The sequence below is a fragment of the Zea mays genome, chromosome 6, assembly GCF_902167145.1.
Source record: "Zea mays cultivar B73 chromosome 6, Zm-B73-REFERENCE-NAM-5.0, whole genome shotgun sequence".
Lineage (NCBI taxonomy): Eukaryota > Viridiplantae > Streptophyta > Magnoliopsida > Poales > Poaceae > Zea > Zea mays.
This window is the reverse complement of record NC_050101.1, coordinates 166,964,020-166,986,091: the sequence shown is the minus strand read 5'-3', so window position 1 is coordinate 166,986,091 and position 22,072 is coordinate 166,964,020. Positions and strand designations below refer to the sequence as shown.

The following is a 22,072-nucleotide window of genomic DNA, read 5'->3' as shown; positions in this document are numbered from 1 at the left end:
AACAAAAGCTAGGCCGCCAGCCGCTGCCACTGCTGCGCCTTGCGTTGTCCCCGTCCGCGCTTAACTTTGGTTTTATCTCCGAGCGAGCCAGCCATCTTGTTTTGTTCTCGCGTCGAGCACTCTCGGTGGATCCGATCCGAGTCCAGGGAGGGACCCCCCATCCATGTCCATATGCTCGGCGTCAGAAAGGGACATACAGACAGAGGGGCATATGCGTCCAATGCCGCCGGAGACGGCTTTGCACGACGCTTTTCTAACCGGTAAGTCGGTAACGTCGCCGTCCCGGCCGAATCCCACGCCCGGCCGGGTCCCTCAGGCCTCAGCAGCAGCCAGCAGGCCAGGCCACTGCCCACTGCCCAGTGCCCCCTGGGTTGAGGCTTTCCCCTCCCTCCATGCTCTCTCACATCCATCCTCACACCTGCCCTGCGCTGATTGATACAGAGACATCGCACGATCTGTCTGTCATCCCTCCCGCTGCGCTCACGCGGCCACTGTTAAAAGAAAACAAAAAACAAAACTTGATCACAACGATCGGTTACTTCAAACTGCTGTGATCTCTCTCTATGGAGGCAGGCAGGCAGGCAGGTGCTCGCAATGATTTCCCTCTCTTTGCCGGGAGATAAGGCGATGATGGACGGGCTTCCACCCTCTCCCCTTTTTCCTCTAATGCCATGATTGTCCCGGGATGGCTTGCGTCGCTCATACTTCTTCAGATCTCGCTGCCCCTCCCCCGCAACAACTTTTTTGCAGGAGCACCAGCCACCAGGAGGAGGAGGAGAGCCTTGCAGCTGCTGGCCGGTTCTCAGCTCCGGGCTTCCGCTCGATTTCAGCGCGCGCGCACCGCATCTCCTTCCTGTTCTCTGTGCTCCTGCACCTGCCCCGTGCACGCACTCGAAGTAAAGTGGTCTGGCCGTCTGGGTTCCCCGTTCTCCTTTTGAGCGCGTCGGCAGACCACCGCACGTCACGCCGCAGCAGCTGCACTTGCATCGCAACTTGGAACTGGAAATGACGCCCGGATTCTCCTGCATGGAGGAGGGGGAGGAGGAGTATGGGTAAAAGAGCACGAACGAAACACTGCTCGGAAGTCGGAACTGACGAGGGTCAATTTTGATCCGGGGTAGCAGTAGCAGTAGCACTAGCACACCACACGGACACGGCATCTGCTCCTCCATGGATTCTCTTGCTTGGGGGGTAAATAAATAAATAAATAGAATACGCACTGCACTGTCTGTACCATAGTACTGTACATAGAAATGGCAACGGCTGCCCTTCCCTTCCCTTCTTCACCCACTTGTTTCATCAGCTCACTTTCCTTTAACTGACGGGGCACGACCAAAAAAAAACCGACTGCACCTGTCAAAAAAAAAAAACACCAAATTTCTCAGGCCTCCCTCCCCGCGTCGCTTTCGCCGGACACCACCACCTGCCGCTTTCCCCTCGCCCCTCCCCCTCCCCTCCTCCCCTCCCCTCGCCGCCCATCTCCTCCGCCCCTTTTTGACCCCGGTTACGAATCCGCACCAGGGCCTGCGGCGGTATACTCGGTTCCCTGCCCCCCCACGACCACGCCGCCGCCTCCTCCCCACGCCCGCCCGGCGCTCCCGGAACCGCCGGTGAGTGTGAGTCCGCCTCCCTTCTCCTCCCCCGAGGTTTACCGCTGAGCTCCGCTGCTGAGTTCACCGCGTCTCCGGCCGTGCGGAGCTGCAAGCGGCGCCGGAGGGTCTTGTACCTTGGTGGTACTATCTGGTTTTCCGAGCTTGGGTGGGTGGATACTGGATCGTTCCTTTTTCCTTTTTTGGTTGGAGCCTTTGCTCGTGGATGTGGTTTTGGTCGGGGTTAGTCTGAGGCTCATCGTGGGCTCGCCCTGCTGCTCGGTTACGCTTACGCTGAGGTCCTCCGGTAGGTGGGAATGGTTCCGGACTTCCGGTTACAGCCTGCTTACATTTCTCAGGTTGCTATGGGATTTGGATTTCAAGCTATCTACGGACGGGGAAACTTTCTCCAGCTCGATCGATGATGGGGAGTTTGGACTTTGTGGTATCTTTTTTTGTTGTTGCGTAGAGCCCAGGATCGCGTCCCGATCCACCTTGCTTTCCGCCTTGATTGTGTGCTCGGACGCTCTCTCGTCTTTGCTCTAGAACGTTTCAGCGAATACTTAATCCGTTTCAAAACCTCAGCTTGGACGAGCCTCCTGCTTTGGGTGGGTGTTCAAGACACCTTTGGGCATATTGGAACAACAAAATTGGTTCTAGCCTTAGACATCTTCGCTGTCTCAAGTATTCTGTTATTCGTTATATTTCCGTCAAGGTTGTATAGATTCAGCTGCCACGTCCCCCCGGTTCTGCTATTGATACTGGGCTGTGATTTTGTTTCCTGCAAAACTTGGTCTATCTGCCATTATTTGGAGCTTAGTCATTAGACTATCCTCGTCTCTCGTAATCTTGTCTTTGGGTGATCTGGAATATTTATTTTCCTTTCATGTCTATGTTTGCAACTGTTTTGTAGTATATAGTTGTAACGCTTAGATTTGAAGCATGTACATTTTATTTCGAATCGCAAAACAAAATATTTTAGCCATAATTAGGACGGTAATACAACGAAACTACGTAACGATTTCATGTGTTTTTCTCCCTTTCATTTTATCATCAATCCGATATGTTTGATGAGATATAAACGTCAGTAACCTGGTTATAGCTCAACTATCCTAATTTTCTCACCATGCTTGGCCCTTAATTGGGTGAATGACATCTCCTTTTAATTCTTGCAGCATTCACATGATGTATCATGCGAAGAATTTTTCTGTGCCCTTTGCTCCGCAGAGGGCACAGGATAATGAGCATGCAAGTAATATTGGAGGTATTGGTGGACCCAACATAAGCAACCCTGCTAATCCTGTAGGAAGTGGGAAACAACGGCTACGGTGGACATCGGATCTTCATAATCGCTTTGTGGATGCCATCGCCCAGCTTGGTGGACCAGACAGTGAGTATCTGTCAGCGTGGTTGAACTTGATGCATTGCTGAAACAGTCATCTATATGTGTTGCACATCAATTGTGTACATTATCAATGCCATATATGTGTGGCAAACTGGAAAATCAATTAAATTGACCCTGTAAACGTTTAGGATCAGATTGCTGCACACTTTTCGAAATTTCTATGAGCATGCTATTTAAGTATTTGTATGAGCTTCTATAACTGTGTGTGTTATATTATTAAATCCAATCACATTGGAAAATGCTTATGCCTTGAGAACTGTAATCCTTGTCCATGGGAGGCAGCTTTGAGTGTAGCATGTGGCACAAGTCTGACTCTATTATTAATAATTTAATACAAACTTGACTTGTGATAAGCTAGCAGGTTATCATGAGGGTACTTGATGTTTTGTGGATTTCAGCTACATGTACTCTGTGTCTAAGGCTCTTATCATATTTCTTCAGGAGCTACACCTAAAGGGGTTCTCACTGTGATGGGTGTACCAGGGATCACAATTTATCATGTGAAGAGCCATCTGCAGGTGAAGAATTTCTTTCAAAGGAAACAGATTTCAAGATGCCTGTCTGCAACTAATATTTTCATTTCCTTGTTGTTTGTGTAGAAGTATCGCCTTGCAAAGTATATACCCGACTCTCCTGCTGAAGGTTAATATTGTTGTGGCCTTCAAGTATATTCTTCTGCCTGTCCCTTTTCCTTATGTCAAACACTGGAACTGAACAGCTATTTTTGCCTTTTGTTATGATGCCATCTCATGTAGGTTCCAAGGACGAAAAGAAAGATTCGAGTGATTCCCTCTCGAACACGGATTCGGCACCGTAAGTGATCCTTACTCACTTGTGTCCTGTAGCATATGCTGCCTGGTGCCTGGTTCTCATGAATTACACACTTGACAAATATTCTGAAATGTGTTCAGAGGATTGCAAATCAATGAGGCACTAAAGATGCAAATGGAGGTTCAGAAGCGACTACATGAGCAACTCGAGGTCTGTTATTGAAAACTGTTAATTTATTTCTGTTTTTTTACATCATTTTAGTTTACTGACAATCCTACTACGACCGGCAGTCCTACTTAGCTGGGGGCTACTTCTACAAGCTGATATTTTGGCCCATTCTTAATATTCACTAATTAATTGTCAAGTTACACCTAAGGGTGGTTTCTTCTCATGGTTGTAGTAATGCTTAGTTGTCAATAATCTCTTGTTGGCAGTTCTTGTGTTTTGTCTTATTGCTTGTAGTTTATGAGTCCTTTTTAGCTTCAAGATCAATCTAAATTTTCCTTGCCAACTTTCTTTTGCTTGTCTGAATAAGTTACGTTTTCAGGTTCAAAGACAACTGCAACTAAGAATTGAAGCACAAGGAAGATACTTGCAGATGATCATTGAGGAGCAACAAAAGCTTGGTGGATCAATTAAGGCTTCTGAGGATCAGAAGCTTTCTGATTCACCTCCAAGCTTAGATGACTACCCAGAGAGCATGCAACCTTCTCCCAAGAAACCAAGGATAGACGCATTATCACCAGATTCAGAGCGCGATACAACACAACCTGAATTCGAATCCCATTTGATCGGTCCGTGGGATCACGGCATTGCATTCCCAGTGGAGGAGTTCAAAGCAGGCCCTGCTATGAGCAAGTCATAAGGCAAACTTCACCTTGACAGAAAATTTTCAGAGTTGACCTCTCCACGAGATGAGCATTCTCATGTGAATATATATTATCTTAACAACAGAATGTACGGGTTTTTGACCCTGCACCTGATCCCTTCAGCCACGTCCAGTTATTCTTATCACTGTAGTATCCATCAACAAGTCCTGTAATTATGAGGATGGTGTTACAGAGTTTCTAGCAAGCATTTCCATCGAGGGAATGGCCCTGAGTTGATCCATGTAGCAAGAAAGAGAACATGCTTACAAGCAATATATTTGCTGTGAAAAGGGCACGCCCCTGGATCTTCCTGAAGTTATGTTGATAAAAAAAAGATTATGGCATATTTCTGAATTATTTCTGAACTCGGCATTATTTATAGTCTTCGTTTCATGTAATCCACAATGCAGCCAGCTAGGCAACATGTTACGTCCTGTCTCCAGCTTCTGCAGAGTAGTTCGTTTAGTATGGTAGTGTTTGTTTCCAGAGTCTATTTGGACGGAGCGGTTTTGGTCAAGATTCTGAGTTAGAACGGAATTGCTCTACTTTTTGTTTGGTTTGAGTAAAACAAAACGGAGCGGTTTTTGGTTTCAGAGTGAAAAAGAATAGAGTGGCTCCATCATGCATTTAGTTTGAGTGCAAATAGATAATTTCATAATCATGACATGTTCATACAACCATTTATTATGGTTCAAAATGACACTAGTAAATAACTAAATATAGGCCATGAGATATATAATAATTACTCTGTTATCCTAAATGTGACACATTCATACAACAATGACAAACTTAAATCTAAAATAAGAAAAGCCACAACATTGGAAGAGACAAACTAGCCGTTGTACTCATACTCAGGTTTCTTTGGCTAGTCTGCGTATGGGTCGCCGCCGGGAAGGCAAGACCACAAAAGTTCAAAAGTACCGATAAAATCAAAAAATCTAGGTGGGACAAAAACATCTAGCTCGGTATCTATATTTCATCTTTTATCCATGAAAAATCAACTCTTTGGTTTCCGACAACAGACGATAATACCAAAAATGCTGGCATACGGCTATGCTAACACTAGAGGTGATGGATATACAACAATCTCTGAATATTTTGACACTACCCTTCTTCACTACTAGTGCAAGAGGAGCTGGAGCCGAGCCAGCAGGAACTCCACGAGGATGACGACGTAGCCAGCCTTCTTGGGGCTCTTGTCTGCTAATACAAGCACCAAGAAAGCCCAAGATATTGAAACCTCTGAGTTCATAGTGAGTAGGTAATGCTATTTTGTTATCAAAGCTCCTCTAGGCAAGCAGCTGTAATTCCATCTCCCCCACTATGCAAACATATGTACCATTTTGTTATGTCGGTTCCCCTAAAACCATTGAAGAAACTGATGATCAAGCGCTGATATGTGTCCTAATTTGTACTATACCACTAGTACGTTGATAACTAGTACCCTATAGTTTGAAGGTTCCAAAACTAATTATCTTTCTTATCAGTGTAACCATGTTACCCATGCATATCAGAAATAACCACTAAAATATCATGAAAATGTTCCACATACTGCATTTAAAACATTATGAAAATGTTCTTTGTGATAGAAACTGTGGGTGTCTAGGATCACACCTAAACCCCTAAAATATCAATATGTATTAGTAAATACCCTCGACGATGAGTAGATCTAATCTACTGAGAGTTTTTGGTGAACATACATTAGTTGTTGTTCACGATTGCGACGGTATCTTGCATCGCATCACAGTCCCACCTCCTCCTGCCATATTCTGTCGCGATGGTGGTCGAGGATCCTTGTCGCCGGTGTTGCCTCCATTGTCTTGCAGAGGAGGAGGATCGAACCCCGAGCCTGTTGGTGTCGCCATTAGTCAAAGCTCTTCCATTCACTACAAGCGTGGGTGCTAGATCGGATCGCGTGGGTGTGTTGGCCTAGGGTTTTGGCTGGCAGCAAATGCATTGGCCTAAGCCGTCGACCCCTAGGCTCCTGTTTTTATGGATAATCCAAGAAACGAGTCGTACTCTTATCTCATTACAACAAACTTCAGATTGAACCTATTACACCAACAGAGATTTGGATAAAACATTAGAGCCTTAATTGCAGAAATACCAGACTTTTACATTCTAAAATACCCGATGATCACTCTTTGTACTTCCGATGAACTCTAGCAGAAAGTGAATTATCTAGACTCCAACTATCCATATCGCGCCCAACGTTATCTAAAAGAATATTACATTTTTTACGAGTGTGAGATCAGCAGGACTCTTTATAGGCTTCATCGTTACTGTTGTCTTACACACATGACAAATAAAGACGACCCTCAAACTCTTTGGACCCATTTAATCATTTTAAAGGACAAATCATTCAGAATAAAAAATAATATGGGATGAAAAGTTAAGAATCTAATCTCATATTACATTTGCAATATTTTATATTGTTGACTGTACTATTTATAAAATGGAGTTTAAATATAAAAATGAGGATTAGTAAGCTACTGAATAGTCTTACCAGAAACGTTGGAATGTTTTTTTGATATTCTAAATCCTCTTGTTTGTTTCTTAGCTGGAAGGGATACAACTTTAAATCTGAATCTAGATTATAGGGCAGACCACTACGGTATAATATATTTAAGGTGATGCTTTATAATTTTTTTGACCAAATTTAAGACACCAGTTTAAGATGCTTTTAGTTTAGTACCCTACTAATATTTTCTATACTGTTCTTCCGTAATAATATAATTTACTTCCTAAAATATATACTAAATTTATTTTTAATATCCTAAACTCTTTAAACAATATAACACTCACCGCTGCCTATAAAAATCCGGCCCACGGACCGGGCGACGGGCCACCTCGTTCCCCATCCGCTCAGGCCAATCAACAGAAGTGACGCGAGCACGAGCACACATCCCCTCCCTTCTTCGGTTATTCCTCGCCGCGTGCCCTCGCCGCAGACCTCTGCCATGGCGGACCAGCTCACCGACGAGCAGATCGCGGAGTTCAAGGAGGCCTTCAGCCTCTTCGATAAGGATGGCGACGGTACCCACCTGGCCCCCTCCCTTTTCCTCCCTGCTAGGCTCCTTGATCTCGCGGCCGGATCGGGATCGAGCTCCCGTCCCGCCCCGATACAGCACGAATTGTGGGGTTCGTGTAGGAGCTGTTGCTGGTAGGGCTCTAGATCCGGTCGGCCGTGTGCTGTGGTGCTTAGGATTTGGTGATCTCTGAGTCGATACTCGATAGGACATTCGATGGTATTTTGGGCGTATTTGCGTGCAGCGATTTAGCACCTGGTTATGTATTTATTTACGGCTACCAGCTGTTTATTGTCTAAGATTTTACCATCAGGTGGCAGGGCAGTAAAATGATGTTTTTGGGAGTTCTACTCACGGCGGGAGAACGATTTGGGATCGAGAATTTATTGCCTTACCCTAGCAGGGCTGGAATTCAAATGTCTCGTAAAGCATTCTAGGGAATGGACAGCGAACGTAGCATGATCTGATAATTCAACTTTGCGGGTCAGCTTATCAGCGTGGTTGCATAATCTACGTATCTAGTGCCAGTAGATGTATCGACTACGACTATCTCGAGCAAGCAGCTTATCCATCCCCTATCCCTATATTCAAACTCCACTCTGCGAACACTGCTGCACTGCAGTCTACTTTTCAAAATAGTGTTTTACACGGGCATATAATTAAGCTGCTGGAGGCAGTCAGGGAATGTGTTGATGTTGGAGCAAGATAGCTGAGGATGTGGATTCTAGCTATGCCTTGAAATAAAGTTGTTAATCCGGTTGTTGTCTACTAGTACGTTAAGCAGTAGCCATTCTTTGTTTTAGATTTTTTTCTTTTGTACATTTTCTTTAAATGTGTATCTTTGTTTGTGTTTCATCAATGTATGTTTTGGTATATGATAGCTTTCCAGTTGGTCGTAAAGTGCTTACTGTGTAGTCTTAGACCAACCCATGATTGTGGAGCACTCATTATTAGCCACTTCCTATCACTGATAATCTCTGGAAGCTTTTTACTGTTCTGTTGAATAATTACTATAGTGCTAACAAGTTGTACACACAGGCTGAACTAGTGCATGATTTGTGCCATACCTATTACACGTTATCATTTTTATTTTGATCTACATCTGTTCTCGAAAATTTGTCGCTCGCTAGTTCATTTTTGAATTAAAACGCGACAAATAAAAAGAACGGTGGGAGTATTACACATTAATAGTTGGTAAGCATGGTGCTTCATTAAAGTGTCAGGAAATGGATTGAGTTTATTAAAGCTGTGATGCATTAATCTCTTCATTTTACACCGTTAGGTGGATGATGGGTTTTACTATATTGTTTCTCCAAGTGTTCATGATATTATGTGATATAGATCCATAAATTGACCGCTTGTATTTGGTAGTGGATGACCAACATCATTGATATTTTGTGAAAATGACTGCCACTTTACTATTTCCTCATGTACTTGTTTGAAATAACTTTCATCCTTCTGTTGTAATGCAACATTGTGCTAGTTTAGATGACTCCCTCCGGAGCAATGTCTGTTTACCATTTTTTTCCTGCTACTGTAAGTTTTTGTTTAATAAGAGTATGCAAGTGATTTGGATGGGCTGCTGAAAGTGACTGTCACATTGTGACATGTCCACTATTGTCATGTCTCATGATGGTGTCTCCAGAATGTGCATTTTATGAGCTGCGCATAATCTTAACAGATTCGCCACTGTATTTGGCACTTTGTTAAAACAAACCAGTGATGTTGATGGACCCCTTGATGAGAAGATTGTTTTTTCCCAATACTAATCCAAGTTTGGTTTACTCACCCTCTGCAGGCTGCATCACTACCAAGGAGCTTGGAACGGTGATGCGCTCCCTTGGCCAGAACCCTACCGAGGCAGAGCTGCAGGACATGATCAACGAGGTCGATGCGGATGGCAATGGGACCATCGACTTCCCGGAGTTCCTGAACCTGATGGCGAGGAAGATGAAGGACACGGACTCAGAGGAGGAGCTCAAGGAGGCCTTCCGCGTCTTCGACAAGGACCAGAACGGTTTCATCTCGGCTGCCGAGCTCCGCCATGTCATGACCAACCTTGGCGAGAAGCTGACCGACGAGGAGGTCGACGAGATGATCCGTGAGGCCGACGTCGACGGCGACGGCCAGATCAACTACGAGGAGTTCGTCAAGGTTATGATGGCCAAGTGAGGAGCGGTCCCCGTGAAATAAGTATCTATGGATTGAAGCGAATTATCAGGCACACAAGCTGTACTTTGTCATGTCCCTTTGAGTACGCATCAGTGTCATGCAGGTGGTAATGTCTTGTAGTGGTCCGTTTAGGCGGTGTAGTCATGGGAACGCGACATCAGATACCTGGTTTCTTTTTATTGTGATGTTATCTTGCATTATTGCACCTGTAGGATTTGTTGAAGCTCATATTTTCCAGGGTTTTGGATCTTTTGTGCTAGTCTTAAGTCTTTGTGTATGGAGGCGTGGAGCTAGGATTATGATATAAAGGGTCAACTAATTCATCAATCTCTACTACTCTATAAGGATAAGGACACAAGGAGGGCGTCCACCACGGCTCCACCCGACACCGCAGCAATCCCCCCGCCCCACTCTCCTCTCCCTGCACCGAGGCCGCAATCCCCGCCGCGCCCCCACTCTCCTCGCCCCTAGATCTTGCCCGCGTCTGTCCCCGCCGCCCCGCTCTCCTCTCCCTGCACCGAGGGAATTCAAGCTCCAGCAACGTCAGGATCCAACACCACCATGGTCACGGGAAAGAAGAGGACGTTCGTGCTCTACCCGTCGCTGGGCGTGGGCCACCTGATCCCGATGGTGGAGCTGGCCAAGCACCTCTTGCGCCACGGCCACGGCGCGCTCATCGCCGTGGTCAACCCGCCGGACACGGACGCCGTGTCGGCCGCCGCGGTGGAGCGCCTCGCGGCGGCCAACCCGGCCATCGCGTTCCGCCTCCTGCCGGTCCCGGCCAGCCCGGACGCCGGCGCGGACTGGGTGAAGCGCGACCTGGACACGCTCCGGCTCGCCAACCCCGTGCTCCGGGACTTCCTGCTCCGGTCCCAGCCCGCCGCCGCGCTCATCCTCGACATGTTCTGCGTCGACGCGCTCGACGTCGCGGCGGAGCTCGGCGTCCCGGCCTACTTCTTCTTCGCCTCCGCGGCGGGGGACCTCGCCATGTTCCTCAACCTGCCGTACCTCTACCCCACCCTGCCGTCGTTCAGGGACATGGGCGAGGCGCTGGTGCGCTGCCCCGGCATGCCGCCGGTCCGGGCGATGGACATGTCGCTGACGGTGCAGGACAGGGACAGCGACCGGACCAAGGTCCGGATGTACCAGTTCTGCCGCATCCCGGAGGGGAGGGGCGTGCTGGTCAACAGCTTCGCCTGGCTGGAGCCCAGGGCACTGAGAGCGCTCGGCGACGGCGTCTGCGTGCCCGGCCGCCCGACGCCGAGGGTCTTCTGCGTCGGGCCACTGGTCAACGACGGCAGCAGCACGGCGGGGAGCGGCGGGAGGCACGAGTGCCTGGCGTGGCTGGACGCGCAGCCCAAGCGGAGCGTCGTGTTCCTCTGCTTCGGCAGCAAGGACGCTTGTTCGGTACTGATTGCATTGTTCTTATATCACGAGTTCTATTGAACGGATGGAAGCTTTTTTGTTCGGGTATTGTCACGATCTATAGACGGATGAAGTAAAATATTTCTAGAGTATGTGTGTTCGTGTAATTGTGTATTTAAGTCATGCCATTGTTCTTGGGAAGACACATGTGAAAAAATTGTCTTTCACAACGAACAAGCTTATATAAATCTAATTTCAAAATGGTTCGTACAACATTTATTCACGGGAACGGAGATAAGGAGCTGTAAGTATTCTCAGACTCATTATTCTAATTCCACTTCTAATTCCACGTGAATGGGAGTGGATTAGGGTGGACTTTGACTTCTATAGATTTAAATCGACTCAATACCATCCAGTATAGAACTAATTTACACCATAAATCATCTTAATCTATGTGGATTGAGGTGAATAAGAGCCTTAATCTATGTGGATCGAGTGAATGTATAGAATTAATTTACACCATAAATTATCTTAATCTATGTGGATTGAGACGAATAAGAGCCTTAATCTATACGGTTCCGTTGCAACGTACGGGCACTCACCTAGTACTATATGATGTTATCAAGCTTAAGTACTTATAATATGGAATAAGAATTCTAGTTCTTTATAATTTTTTCTGGTCCATGGGTTCATTTTCTATGTAATTAATATATTAAACTAAAGTTGTGGCATAGTAACAATACCAAAATAATAAAGACGATATAATTATAAATGTTCGATTGATAAAATTCAACTTCCATATATATATTAATTTTAGTATTCATGAGGCGGCTAACAAAATATTGAGTTCAAAAATCCAACTAGCCTCGGATAACTATAAAAATTCGTCAACTTAAGTTAAAATTTGTATATTTTATTATTAGCAATGTATTTGATATTTTAGAAAATCTGTCAATTTTTTAACAAATTATTATTATTTATTCAACGAAAACCCTACAATTCATACATTCTCTACCTCTCTGTATATTATATACACCACACGAGAGGGGGGGGGGGTGGGGGGGGTGGGGGGGTTTCACGGGGTGGCAAGACGCTGCCCCTAGCTCCGCCACTGTGTGTAATTGTGTATGTTGCATTGCATCGTTATGTTAAGCTATGGCCTATGGCCAACAGACTGTATATATGGCTGTATAAAATACTGTATAAATGAATTGTTTATAGAGTTGAGTTTATAATATGAGCTAGATGAGACGAGTAACGTTGTTGTTGGAGGTAGGAATAGGATTAGCTTTCGGTGGCATGCTGCTACAGTGTATCCCAAACAAGGTATGTATATCAGTATATATTCCAAACAAAGCTTAGAGCACTATGCGTGGTATAGTGTATGATTCGCCAAGTTGAAATCACCGCACAAGAACTACGATGCAAAATGGGAATTCGTTGCTGGTCAGCCCCCTTCTGATCGTGATCGGAGTTGACAATGATGCAACCGAGGACGGCACCATTGCAGCGGATCCTCTGCATTGCTCGCTAATTATTCATGAACAAGCAGGAAAAAACCATGGTGCCAGGGTGTTGAACCAAGTTGGCCTTTCGCAGATGACAGGGAGAATAAGCGCTAAGCTTTTTGGTGCAGCTCCTGTCCCCTGCCACTTAATGACTTGTTTAGTTAGCTCTCAATCCATGTGGATTGAGTGAAATTGAGTGGGTTTAAATCTCAATCAAATCAAAGTTCTTCTAATTTTTTTTTCAATTCTATATAATCCATATATAATGAGAATAACCGAACAAGACCTAATACTGCTACCGTTACCCTGTTCTACTCTTCCGGCTTCTGCAGTCCTGGTGGATTCCCTTTTGAATACTACAGATGCCAGCGGCTGGATCTGCTTTGCCTTTGATTATTGCTAACTGCGACGGTCAGGTAAGGATCATGGCCTGTCTTTGCACCCAGATTGGATCGCTCCAGAGGAGTGCGGTGCACCGACCATAGGTCATTGTTTCGTTATTATTCTCTGATGACCAAGAAAAAACCGGTTGTTGAAGATTTTATCGTAGGAAAAGGTATCCCACGATGCTTTGGAACTAACTAGCAACCATTCATTGTTTTACATTAGCTTTCAAAATTAACTTTGCGCTAGACAAAGCAACGAAAGTAACGAGGAAGTAAAAGATGAACATATCAATTCACTAAAATAAGTTTGTTCCGCCTATTTTTAGTGAACATATCAATTCACTAAAACAACCATTCATTCCATATTAGTTGTTGCCTCCTATAAATACCCTCGGCATATACTGTTCACGGACATAACTTTTTTTCATCCAAATAAGTTTGTAGCTACTAGTTCGTGACTAGTTACTTTGTTTCCTAATATTTGGCATCCACTGTTTGTGTGCGCTCGCTAACACCGTGCACAAACACAAACATTATGGCTAGACTCTCGAAGAAGACACCATCTAGTGTAAATAAAAACAACCCTGAAAATCAAGACTTTATCCAAACAAACCAAAATCAAGATAAAACAGAAGAACAAGGACTTAGAGAATTGCAAAACCATCTATAAGCCAAACAGGCAAAACTTAAAGACTATCGAAGAAGAGCAAGGGAAAACCATTAAAGCAAAGAATCCAGGAAGCCAAAGCCACACTTTGACACTTAAAAGACATAATTCACAATATTAGCCAAGATGACATATTTGATGATAACCTAGGGTCTGTAGCAAAAGATTTGCAAGAAAAAAGGTCACAACAACCATTCATCTCCATTGGTCCAATCTCTTCAGTATCAACAAACATGCAGATGGCACAATGGCCTCTAGGTTACAAATGTAACATGCTTCTAACTTATGATGGCCAATCTGATCTAAGACAATTTCTAATGAGCTTCGAAGCAGCAGTAATATTAGGGGAAGGTGATGAAGCAATATTGGCAAAACCATTTATCATGTCAATCAAGAGACCAAATCGACAATGGTATTCTTTGCTACACCTAAAGTCAATATAATATTGGGTCAATTGAAGGCCAACCTTCTCATTGACTTCCAAGTATTTTAGCCAATGGGGCTTACAATTGTAGTCCTTTTCAGCTGCAAACAATAACCAAAGGAACCTTGAACACAATATTTCATAAGGTTTATTTCAATCAAAGCACAAGTACCCAATGTACAAGACAACATGGTCATCAATGTGCATCACAATTTGCTAGAGAACCACCAAAAACAATTTCTAAACTCTATGAAGTCATGAATAAATTCTGTAAATTAGACACAAAACATGCAAAAAGAGTCGAAGAAGAAACAAGCGCTCGAGCCCTAATCAAGCATAGTCACAATCAACCTAGATCAATAGGTTCAGAGCGAATACCCCTTCTTTTCATAAAATAAACCACACTGATAGCGATAGCGCAACAACAATTAAAAATAACTTCCAAAAGAGATATCATCATAATGACAGATCATTCAAATGATGAAACAAGCTACAAAGGACAGAGAGGTAGACGAACTCGCAAACCACTAAGACTCGATGACGTGTTTTGTGTAATACATGGAAAAGGAGAAAAATCACACATAAAAATATGTCCAAAAGTAAAGAAAAGCATCAAAGAGGAACAAAAGAAAGAAAAATCAATGTCTCGGTTAAAAACAACCAATCACGTCGTCTAGGATCAAGTTTCGCTTCACCAATTATATTATCCCTTCCACCATGGAAACAACACAACCCATCCAAATCGATCATTCACATTCAGCTACGACCACATTCAACAAAATTTCTAGAGACCACCAACCTAACAACAATCCAATTTTCAACTAACTCAACAAGAAGTTTGAGCAACGAACAACTATCATAAGAGCCACCAAGACAACAAATCCCCCCCCTCCCCCACATTTAATAGATAATATCAACACAATAATATAAAGCAGAGACGGAATATTAACATTCATTGGAGGGAACAACATGAAACCTAAAAGCAAGCAAGTAACGAAAATATATTTCTGTAGAGTAAATATCATCTGAGAAGATGGATTGTACAAGAAATAGGAGTGGTAACGGATAATGATCCAAATGATTATTCACAAAATGGTAGGGTACTAAACAAATTTTAGTTTAAAATGAATAAAAATATGGTCTGATCCTAATTTGATTCGATATTCAAATCTTATAGTGTAAAATTTATAGTTCATTGTCACCTCTAATCGCATTTATCAATAACATTCTCAGAAAAGGATCTTTAATTAAAAGACTATTCCATATGGATGCAATGGTCAATCTGACGACTGCTATAATGCGCTCGTCGGACCTTGAGCTACGGTCCGACGGGGGGTGAGCTTGCCCGACGCGCTCGCCGAGGTCCATCACCGTCCTTCGAATCACCGTCCGATTATGGGTCAGCTTCAGCGGAGGGCATGGGGGCCCCGGTAACATTGGCTTCTTCGTAGACGTCTCCAATGGCAGTCTGGCAGAGGCCACAGTGCCACACGCCACGTCGTCCGCGTCCTAGCCACTCACGAACGCGGGCCGAGTCACCGCCCGCCCACCTCCTATCCACTTCCCCATCTGCCAGCCGTCCGAGTCCGACCACCTCTCGTATCGATTCTCCAAGCGCCGCGCCGCGCCGGGCGAAGAAGCTCGTCTCGTCTCCATGGCGGCCGCAGCGGTGGCCATCTCCACCTCCGTGTGCACGTCCTCAAGGCGTAGCACGGGCTGTCCGAACGTGAGGCCCCAGGCCCGTCCGCTCCTAGGCATGCCGTCGCTGCGCCGGAGGCTGCAGACGGCCTTGGCCGCGACGGGCAAGACGCCGGGCGAGGCGGAGGAGCAGGTCCCCGCGTGGGCCAAGCCCGGCGCGGACGAGCCGCCACCCTGGGAGCGCGAGGGCGGGGCCGCGCGTGGACAGGAGGCCCGGCAGGTCCCCTTCTACGCGTACCTGCTCGCGTCTACGATCACCGCCATCGCCGCGGTGCGCTTGCCGGAGCCCATTTTCCATTTCGCTCTATGCCTTAGCGCATTCGTCGCCATCGCTCGTCCGAGCGTACGTGTCCTCTCGGCAGAATCTCTACTGACGAAAACGAAACCGCTCCGCAGATCGGCTCCATCTTCGAGTACACCAACCAGCGGCCGGTGTTCGGGATCGTCGGCCCCGACAGCGCCCTGTACGCGCCGCTCCTGGGCTTCTTCGTCTTCACCGGTATCCCGACCTCCGTACGTGTCTCAGATACGCGCCGCGCATGCCTCCCCCCATTGCAGCGCCTGCTTTGTCGCTGACTGAAGAGTGTCCGTGTCCATATTTCAGGCGTTTCTGTGGTTCAAGGCCGTGCAGACGGCGAACAGAGAGGCCGAGGAGCAAGACCGCAGAGACGGATTCCTGTGAGAGGCTGTGGGTGACTCCGGCGCACTCGCCGGTGCCGTCGCCGTGCAGAAGAACGCGCACCGCACCACCGTGGTGTTCGCAGCGACGGGTGACGGGTCATGTACTCAAGTTATGTATGTCAGTGTACTGTATTCTAGAATTGGAGAGAGCAGATGGATTTGCGGCACAAATCAGAGAAAATATCATAATCATCATTCGTATGAGTGGAAAATATTTGTATTTATTTGGTTGAAAATGGTATAGCGTTTTTTTGCACTTGAATAGTTAGATAGATTGCTTATTGCTTCTAGCATATTTTTGGCACTCGTGCGTATTGCTCTTTATTTTAACTAGAATAGGAAGTGCTCTCTCAGGCGTTCTACCATTCATGTAATATAAATGAACACGACATGACCATAGGTAATATTGCTGAAACAAATGAACGACAAGCACTGCCAAATTATGCATTGTGGTAGCTCCGAAGTCATTTATGGAATACAATATACTTCTAGGTCATCACAAGATATTGGTTACACAAATACTTAAATAGGAGTAACACAGTTTACAGCCATGTAGCCAAAAGACATAAGGCCTAAACATCATAGGCTTGATTATTATATACAAAAGAGTGGGTTTTCCTGTTAGTGCCCGCATTGAGGTCAAGTGGGTACTCACATGCATAGTATAAGGTAGGTAAGGCTACATCCATGATCCGAAGCGAGACACATTGATGCTGATTCGCACCTGTCGAAAGCGGAGCACCACGATCCACTTGTAGAAGCATGAGCATGAAAAATGTTTGTGAAATCTCATGAAACGAATCATAACCAGAGATTACTATCAACCGAAAATGGAATCTATTGGTGTGCACCAAGCTATGACATTGGTAAAGAGCACGTTACATATGAGCAATCATAAATGCAAGAGATAATAGCATCATCCCACGCATCATCGTCTCATTTTTCACATGAATTTCCTAACTCGCAGGTAACTGATATCATTTCTATAGCACCATGTGGTGTATGTGTATTGTGACAAATATAGAACATTTGTATTCATGTAGCAGAAAGAATAAATAGTATGAAGGCACATGTGTTAGAGCTTGAGTCTGACGAGTGAACAACATCTGGACATGCAACACTTTATAGTGCCAGGAAAAAAGAATGAATTCAATATATTGGATAACACTTTCAAAACATATAATGAGCATTGCTTCATTAGAGAATTTTAAATTATGTTGATGCGATTTGGAACTTATCAACACTCTGAACCAAACAATAAGATCTTGGGAGAGAATGGACTCATGGTGATCATAGCATGGTAAGGTCAGTTTTACAAACATCAATTTAAGACTTTTATTCCTAGTGCTAGAATATTCATAACTTTTTGTATCTTGGTATATGGAGATCTTTGATAACCATGTGGTATGCATGTCTAGAGAAGTGTTTGAAAACCTGAATTACTCTGTGATTGCCAATTTGTGGGATGAGAATGGGTCGGTTGTGTTTCCTTCATCACTTAATAGCCTTCGGTTAGTGCAGTGCTACCAGAAAACCATCCCCTTTCTCCAAGCAGTTGAATAAACTCTCATCACTTGATACTTTGTGCCTAATCGATTGTGACATCATTGAGATGCCTTGTCCACCAGTAAGCATGTGGCACATGAGGATACTAAAACAAGTGACCCTTTATAAATATGATTGGATCACATTTTCAAGAGATCAGAAGCATTGGTTTCCATACAGGGTCGTGCACAAGCACGTGCGACCTGTTCGATTGAACATGGTCCCCATTTTTTTGGGCCCCTAAAATTCCATCTCTGAAGGCCTATTTAAATGATATGCCATCTCTTGAGAAATTGCATCTGAGATGTTGCCCTCAAGTAATGTGTTTGTCTAGTGCTGTCTACCAGACAAAATTGAAGGAACTGGTCATAAAATCTTGTGATGCACTATCATCACAAAGAGAGTTGCAAGGCCTTGTCTCCCTTAGTGAGCTTATGGTTACAAGATGCTTAGAGTTGGAATTGCTGCCTGATATGCATTCGTTTTATGCACTTGGGATTCTGATTATCGAGGATTGTCGTCTTCTGAGTTCACTACCAAAGAGCGGTCTTCCTGTATCACTTAGAACTTTTGTATTGAATGGATGTCATCAAGCATTAGAGGAGCAATTTCAGAAGGGGGAGGTCCAGACATGAACAAGATTGCTGCACTTCTAGGATGCATGCACTCTGAACATAATACAAAAGATGTGTGTGTCTGGTATTCACTCGGTAAGCTTTACTCCTAGTGTAGCAGGTGTCAGCTGTGCTTGTTTTCGATTGTTGTGGCATACCCCTATACATCAAGTTTTTTAAAAATATTGGGCTAATTTAGACATATATTACTTACTCCCTGTACATTGTTCTGTATATTGAGGCAGATTCCAGTTTAGAAACTAAATAAGATTTTTCTGTAAATTCAGAAATTTTTCAAACATTTTTGAAGTTCTAAAATGTAGAAACGTCTCATGAATTTCTAGAGAAACAGAGTTAGCATAGCAAGTGTAAAACTACAAATCCTGACACACCAACATTGCTCATTTTATTTATGCGGTATATTCTAGAAGATTTATAGTTGGTTTTTTGTTTTCTAAAAATAATAATATACATACCTCTCAATTCTTTAAAAATGCAAATAAGTGGAAATTTCTTTCTCGGACGAATGAATATTCCACTCCAACCTACCAATTATATGTGCCCTTATTTTCTACTAAGGCACGCCATTTCCCTAAAAATGTGAAGTGCAAGCATGTTCTTGTCTTCTTTTTGTTGGTCTACAATTCTACTTGTGTTGATCTCTCCACTTTCCAACACACACCCGAGGACTTGTTCCATGAATCGAAGGAAAATACACATAAAGCAGTGGACAAAGATACGCAACTGTGGTTAGTATCGGTGTTTTGGGTCCGACCGCGCACCCAGGGTTGCCCCTCAAGGTGCATTTTGGAGTAGGACGGTGTTACCGACTGTAGCTTGATGGTTCGTGCCAGATGCACGAGAAACAGTGGACAGTTGTGTACAGGTTCGGGCCGCTTTGAGATGCGTAACACCCTACGTCCTAGCGTGAGTACTTTTTGTGGTGGGTTACAAGGGGGCTCTCTAGTGTTGGGGACGTAGAGAACCGGGTGGATGGCTAAGTAATGAGATCGATGTCTTTGAAGGGGTGCCCCCTAGGCCTTATATACTCAACCGTGGGGCATTACATGTGGATATGATAACAACGTGTGCCTAAGTAATAGTGAACTGACTGAGTCTATCTTCCTATAATTCAGCCGACCCATCCTCGCTCAGTTCCGACGTACGGGGCTCCTGCGCGGGAAGGTAGGGTAATTGTTGTGATCACTGCTCGAAATCGTCGGGCCGTCTGGGCTTGCGTCGATCTGTTCTTGTGTCGATCCACTCCACTAGGCGTTCTTTCCCAGGCCCACGAAGGGATGACCTCGCGAATTATTGGGCCCACGGGCCTTTCGTGAGGTCTTTTATCCTTCTGGTGGACCCGGGGGATATCCGTCCCCCACAAGCCCCCGATCTTTGGGCTGATTTTGTAACCCTTTCTCCAAATTGGCCTCTAGACCGCTATGAACCTCTTCGGGTGGGTTCTAAACACAAGCGACAGGGTTTTGCTACCTACGTGGTGCTTCACTGCGACGTAGCAATGGCTACAAACCCAGCTAGAGTTGCCAATAACGCCTATTGATGACGATTATTTTTCCTTTGTCAAGCCAACTACACATCGGTATACATGCCAATACATACTATATCGACATGTACCGACGTGTAGTTGGCTTGACAAAGGAAAAATAATTGTCAGCAATCATAGGCGTTATTGGCAACTCTAGCTGGTTTTGTAGCCATGCCGGTACGGTACACTACACTTGTGTGACAACTACATTAAGAGGGGATCCAGGTAAACCCTTCTCCAAAATGGCCTCTAGACCGCGATGAACCTCTTTAGGTGGGTTCTAAACACAGACGACAGGGGTTTTGTACATAATATTTGTGTATAATTTAAATTCTCATATACAAATTTAATATCGCGCGTAGGGCGCGCGACATACACTAGTAGCCTTAACCGGAGACAACGCCCTTAACCGGTGACAATGCCCTTAACCGGAGAGAATGACCTTAATCGGCTACAATAGCCTTAACCGGAGACAACACCCTTAACCAGTGACAACGCCCTTAACCGGTGACAATTCCCTTAACCGGCTTCGATGCCCTTAACCAGAGACAATGCCCTTAACCGATGAGAATTCCCTTAACCGGAGACAATGCCCTTAACCGGTGACAATAGCCTTAACCGGAGACAATGCCCTTAACCGGAGACAATTCCCTTAACCGGCTTCAATGCCCTTAACCGGAGACAATGCCCTTAACTGGTGAGAATTCCCTTAACCGGCTTCAATGCCCTTAACCAGAGAGAATGACCTTAACCGTCTACAATAGCCTTAACCGGAGACAACGCCCTTAGCCGGTGACAATTCCCTTAACCGTGGAATAGTGTTAAGGCATTATCTCCGGTTAAGGTCATTCTCTCCGGTTGAAGGCATTATCTCCGGTTAATGGAATTCTCACCGGTTAAGGGCGTTGTCTCCGGTTAAGGGACTTGTCACCGGTTAAGGGTGTTGCCTCCGTTTAAGGCTATTGTAGCCAGTTAAGGTCATTCTCTCCGGTTAAGGGCATTGAAGTCGGTTAAGGGAATTCTCACCGGTTAAGGGTGTTGTCTCCGGTTAAGGCTATTCTCACCGGTTAAGGGCCTTGTCTCCGGTTAAGGGAATTCTCACTGGTTAAGGGCATTGTCTCCGGTTAAGGCTATTGTCACCGGTTAAGGGCCTTGTCTCCGGTTAAGGGAATTCTCACGGTTAAGGGCATTGTTGAAAGGGAAATGTGCCCTTGGGCCATTTCTAAGTGTTTTGGTGATTTAGTGTCCAACACAAGTGCCTAAGTGTCAAATGGTGGACAAAGTACAAATCAAGTATAAAGGTATGTTTCTCAGACTTAGTACATTGTTTTAGAGACTAATGTATTGTGTCTAAGTGCTGGAAACAGGAGAAAACAAATTGGAGAGAGATAGCCTTGTTTCAGCCAAAGCCAGCTCTGTCTGGGTGCACCGGACTGTCCGGTGCGCCAGGCTGGCTCAGGCGAACTTGCTGCTCTCGGGAAGGAATTAACGGCGTACGGCTATAATTCACCAGACTGTCCGGTGTGCACCGGACTGTCCGGTGAGCCAATGGTCGGCCGGGCCAACGGTCGGCTGCGCGATCTGCGTGAGACACGTGGCCGAACCAACGGTCGGGAGGGGGCACCGGACTGTCCGGTGTGCACTGGACAGTGTCTGGTGCGCCAACGGCTCCTAGGCTGCCAACGGTCGGCTTCGCCAAATAAGGAAGGAAATCCGCACCGGACAGTGTCCGGTGCGCCAGGCGACAGAAGGCAAGAATTGCCTTCCCGGATTGCTCTCAACGGCTCCTAGCTGCCTTGGGGC

General features: G+C 45.3%; 4 protein-coding genes across 7 annotated transcripts; all 4 read left to right on the top strand.

Annotated features, from left to right (window-relative positions):
* The first annotated feature begins 527 nt into the window (after positions 1-527).
* On the top strand, positions 528-5,030 carry LOC100272524 (uncharacterized). Of its 2 annotated transcripts, none has more exons than XM_020538827.2 (7): positions 528-1,758; positions 2,765-2,979; positions 3,436-3,512; positions 3,594-3,636; positions 3,750-3,807; positions 3,906-3,975; positions 4,313-4,991. In XM_020538827.2, the coding sequence occupies exons 2-7, from the start codon at positions 2,772-2,774 to the stop codon at positions 4,628-4,630; spliced, it is 774 nt and encodes a 257-aa protein (XP_020394416.1). In that variant the 5' UTR covers positions 528-1,758; positions 2,765-2,771; the 3' UTR covers positions 4,631-4,991. The 2 variants fall into 2 exon arrangements, with proteins under 2 accessions (XP_020394416.1, NP_001140465.1); NM_001146993.2 differs by having other exon boundaries at positions 1,356-1,610; positions 4,313-5,030.
* A 2,448-nt stretch (positions 5,031-7,478) lies between these two features.
* On the top strand, positions 7,479-10,151 carry LOC542415 (Calmodulin). 2 transcript variants are annotated; one of them, NM_001111985.2, is made up of 2 exons: positions 7,479-7,670; positions 9,462-10,151. In NM_001111985.2, the coding sequence occupies exons 1-2, from the start codon at positions 7,595-7,597 to the stop codon at positions 9,833-9,835; spliced, it is 450 nt and encodes a 149-aa protein (NP_001105455.2). In that variant the 5' UTR covers positions 7,479-7,594; the 3' UTR covers positions 9,836-10,151. The 2 variants fall into 2 exon arrangements, 1 of the variants encoding a protein (NP_001105455.2); NR_163596.1 differs by having other exon boundaries at positions 7,494-7,797; positions 9,462-10,063.
* Positions 10,152-10,362: 211 nt separating this feature from the next.
* LOC103630531 (anthocyanidin 5,3-O-glucosyltransferase) lies at positions 10,363-11,395 on the top strand. The gene has a single exon (XM_008651585.2). It carries the CDS (start codon positions 10,397-10,399, stop codon positions 11,279-11,281), a length of 885 nt encoding a protein of 294 aa, XP_008649807.1. The 5' UTR covers positions 10,363-10,396; the 3' UTR covers positions 11,282-11,395.
* Positions 11,396-15,569: 4,174 nt separating this feature from the next.
* Positions 15,570-16,826, top strand: LOC103630530 (uncharacterized). Of its 2 annotated transcripts, none has more exons than XM_020539220.3 (3): positions 15,570-16,154; positions 16,280-16,382; positions 16,488-16,826. In XM_020539220.3, the coding sequence occupies exons 1-3, from the start codon at positions 15,840-15,842 to the stop codon at positions 16,577-16,579; spliced, it is 510 nt and encodes a 169-aa protein (XP_020394809.1). In that variant the 5' UTR covers positions 15,570-15,839; the 3' UTR covers positions 16,580-16,826. The 2 variants fall into 2 exon arrangements, with proteins under 2 accessions (XP_020394809.1, XP_008649806.1); XM_008651584.3 differs by having other exon boundaries at positions 15,593-16,154; positions 16,280-16,396.
* Positions 16,827-22,072: the final 5,246 nt, after the last annotated feature.